General features: G+C 42.8%; 1 protein-coding gene across 1 annotated transcript; it reads right to left on the bottom strand.

Annotated features, from left to right (window-relative positions):
• LOC126847652 (ribosomal L1 domain-containing protein CG13096-like) lies at positions 1-855 on the bottom strand. Its single transcript, XM_050588037.1, has 4 exons — positions 683-855; positions 532-613; positions 243-461; positions 1-11 (listed from the first exon to the last, which is right to left on the bottom strand). The coding sequence occupies exons 1-4, from the start codon at positions 806-808 to the stop codon at positions 1-3; spliced, it is 438 nt and encodes a 145-aa protein (XP_050443994.1). The 5' UTR covers positions 809-855.
• Positions 856-2,867: the final 2,012 nt, after the last annotated feature.

The following is a 2,867-nucleotide window of genomic DNA, read 5'->3' on the forward strand; positions in this document are numbered from 1 at the left end:
TCATCCATTTTCTTTTAACCATTGATTGGACGGGTAACATACAAAATGAATACACAGTGTTTTTTTTTTAGGTATATTACACACACAGTCATTTATTTTTATCGTACGTCAAGATGATATAACAAACATACACACATATTATTAATCATATAAAACATACTTCGTTGTTCCATTTTTATTTTTTTTTTTATTTATATGCCCTCGAAGCACAGGGCCGTCCGCCCGCCGTTTAGTGCTGCTACTGCTAGCGTCGTCGTCATTGTCTTCTTCTTCTTCTTCTTCTTCTTCGTCGTCGTCGTCTTCGTCGTCGTAGTCAGTGTCGTCATCATCATCATCGGCACTACTACTACTACTTTCAGTCTCTTCTTCGACTGTGCTCTCCGTGTCGCTGACGGGTAGCTCCATCACACTCGACGTGGATGACGAACTGCACTCCTCCTCCTCCGAAGACATCGTTAGATCTGGTGATAATGTAAATGGACAATTTAGTTTTATACACACACACACACACACCAAGGTTGATGTACTTACCCACTACGTCGGTCAGCGAGAACACCCTCTCTATTCGCAGCTGTATACGCCTCACCGCTTCCGCTGCTGCAGCGTCTACCACCTGTTTCACATTTTTTTACTATACGCTTCTTATATATATAATTATTCCCTTAATATAAAATCGACTTACGCTCATCGGTATTATCACTGGCGACCCGTCGTCGTCGTCATCATCGTCGTCGACGTTCTGCACCCAATTGGTACTAAACGGTGTCGGCGAATTTGGCGGCGATGGTGGTGTATATCTGTAATGCATTTTGATTTGGTTGTATGCGTGTGAATGTGATTAAATGGTTCAGCGTGTTCGTTTATATATGGTGTGTGTGGTTATTTCGTCCCTCCATTTTCTTTGTGTTATCATTGTACGCGGTCTAACGGGAAATACCCTTATCAGGTTTCGACCGTCAGGTCATCCACACTATCGCACGGTGTTGGTGGTGGTGGTGAAGCAATGCTCACACCGTCTGACTTGATTACTGGTGTAGTACTCGTCTTCTCCTCCTCCTCCACCACGTCGTTCCTGTTATAATTACTATATACTACAATATAATCAATAGGTTTTTTTTTTTTTTTACTTACTTATCTGTGTAACCGTCAAGTAACTCTGCTAAATTCCATTGTGAGTTAGACGTCACCATCATCGTATTAACATTTTTTCCCCATATTTCGTCGCACAGCCGTTTGTACTCTATGACCGCGATTTCTTTGTAATAACTTGGTTCTCGCGGCGGTAATCCGTGTACAGGATGATTCATCATTGCGGTGTACACCTCATCGACCGACATTGTTGCGTATCGATTTATCACCTCCACCGTCATCGCATTCTTCATCGTACCGTATTGCTCCGTCAGGACTGTACATATTTTCGCGTTATCATCAAGTGCCCGTACGATTGATTCGCGATTCCACTCCAACGTTAACAAATTTTCTTCGGTCAGCGTAAGGCGGGTGTGCGCGTCGTTGATGATCAGGTATGACTTTGAAAAACATCTGGTTTTTTTAATGATAATGCCGTCCGGCGGTTGTACGTGGAACGCCGCGCGTTGATTGCTGCCCACGAACCGCGCGAGATCATTAATACCCGTTACCAGTCCGACGATTTGATTTAAGCTCAAGGTCATAAATCCATTGGAACACACAATCATCGCTGCCGGAGCATATCCCGTCTCCGTCCACGCGCATCCTATGTGTAAGAATTTTCTCTCCTTAAAACTTATCGTAATCGCTTTGACCGCCAAGAGTTTCGTTTTCGGTTCTTCACACGTCCGCTTACGTCTGCTGCTGCTGCTGCTGCTCATGCGTATACCTTTCCCCTTTCCGCCCATTGTCGCTGTGACAGTGCACTACTGTTTCCGTCGAGCGTTGATGCTATACTAGCGCGGTTCCGTCACCGTGTTCACTTAGTGCCGCCAGTGTGTGTGTGTGTGTGTGTGTGTGTGTGTGTGTGTGCGCGTGCGCGTGTGTGTGTGCGCGTGTGTGATACCAGTAGTGATACCAGCGGAACCGCGCTAGTATAGCGTCACCGCTCGACGGACACAGTAGTGAACTGACACATGCGTGATATCAGTGTGATAACAGGTTCGTGATAACAAGTTTGTGATAACAAGTTCGTGATAACAGGTTCGTGATAACAAGTTCGTGATAACAAGACTGTGATAACAAGACTGTGATAACAAGACTGTGATAACAAGACTGTGATAACAAGATTCGATACGGCCAAAACATACTACTTATATGTTTTTGGGCTAGGTTAGGTTAGGGATCATTCTGAAATGATTTCGTGTAATGGACATACAAATATTATAGACATAAAGAGCGAGATTATTTATTGGACAATAAATATGGGTACAGGGTTCTAGAACACGCATGTGTTCATTTTCGCCGCCACCATATAATGCGCATGGTAGGTTGGGCGATTGTAAATTCCACCGATTTGTAGGTAGTTGATTTTCGGGTTGATTTATTACATGTAAATTGCACCGGTAGGTTTTTTTTACCTGGGAAAATAACGTAATGTTCGTTGATTTCAAGTTATAGATTTTGAAAAAGCAATACACAAAGCATGCGATTTAATCTGGCCAAGTGCGCAATTGCTGGGATGTAGGTTTCATGTAACACAAAGTTGGTAGAGAGCAATACAAAGATTTGGTTTAACGGAGGATTATAAAAAAAAATTGAAATAGGCGATTGGCTTAAAACTTGCTTTGAGTTAATATATTTAGACCCTGAAGGTGCTTCTAATTTTTTTGCTCTAGAACTAATGTCTATAAAACCTGAAAACCCGAAACTTGATCAATTCGCAGATTACATATTAG

This window comes from Adelges cooleyi, unplaced genomic scaffold (genome assembly GCF_023614345.1).
Source record: "Adelges cooleyi isolate 19-005CV unplaced genomic scaffold, UGA_ACOO_1.1 ACOO_flye_CR_arks_rails_tigmint_CR_PRNA_115, whole genome shotgun sequence".
Classification (NCBI taxonomy): domain Eukaryota; kingdom Metazoa; phylum Arthropoda; class Insecta; order Hemiptera; family Adelgidae; genus Adelges; species Adelges cooleyi.

Excerpts from the sequence above, each read along its gene's own strand:
- LOC126847652 (XM_050588037.1), bottom strand. The coding sequence starts at position 808 with ATGCATTACAGATATACACCACCATCGCCGCCAAATTCGCCGACACCG. Across the intron at positions 614-682 it reads CAGTGATAATACCGATGAGC|GTGGTAGACGCTGCAGCAGC; the intron begins GTAAGTCGATTT and ends AATGTGAAACAG. Across the intron at positions 462-531 it reads CTCGCTGACCGACGTAGTGG|ATCTAACGATGTCTTCGGAG; the intron begins GTAAGTACATCA and ends CATTATCACCAG.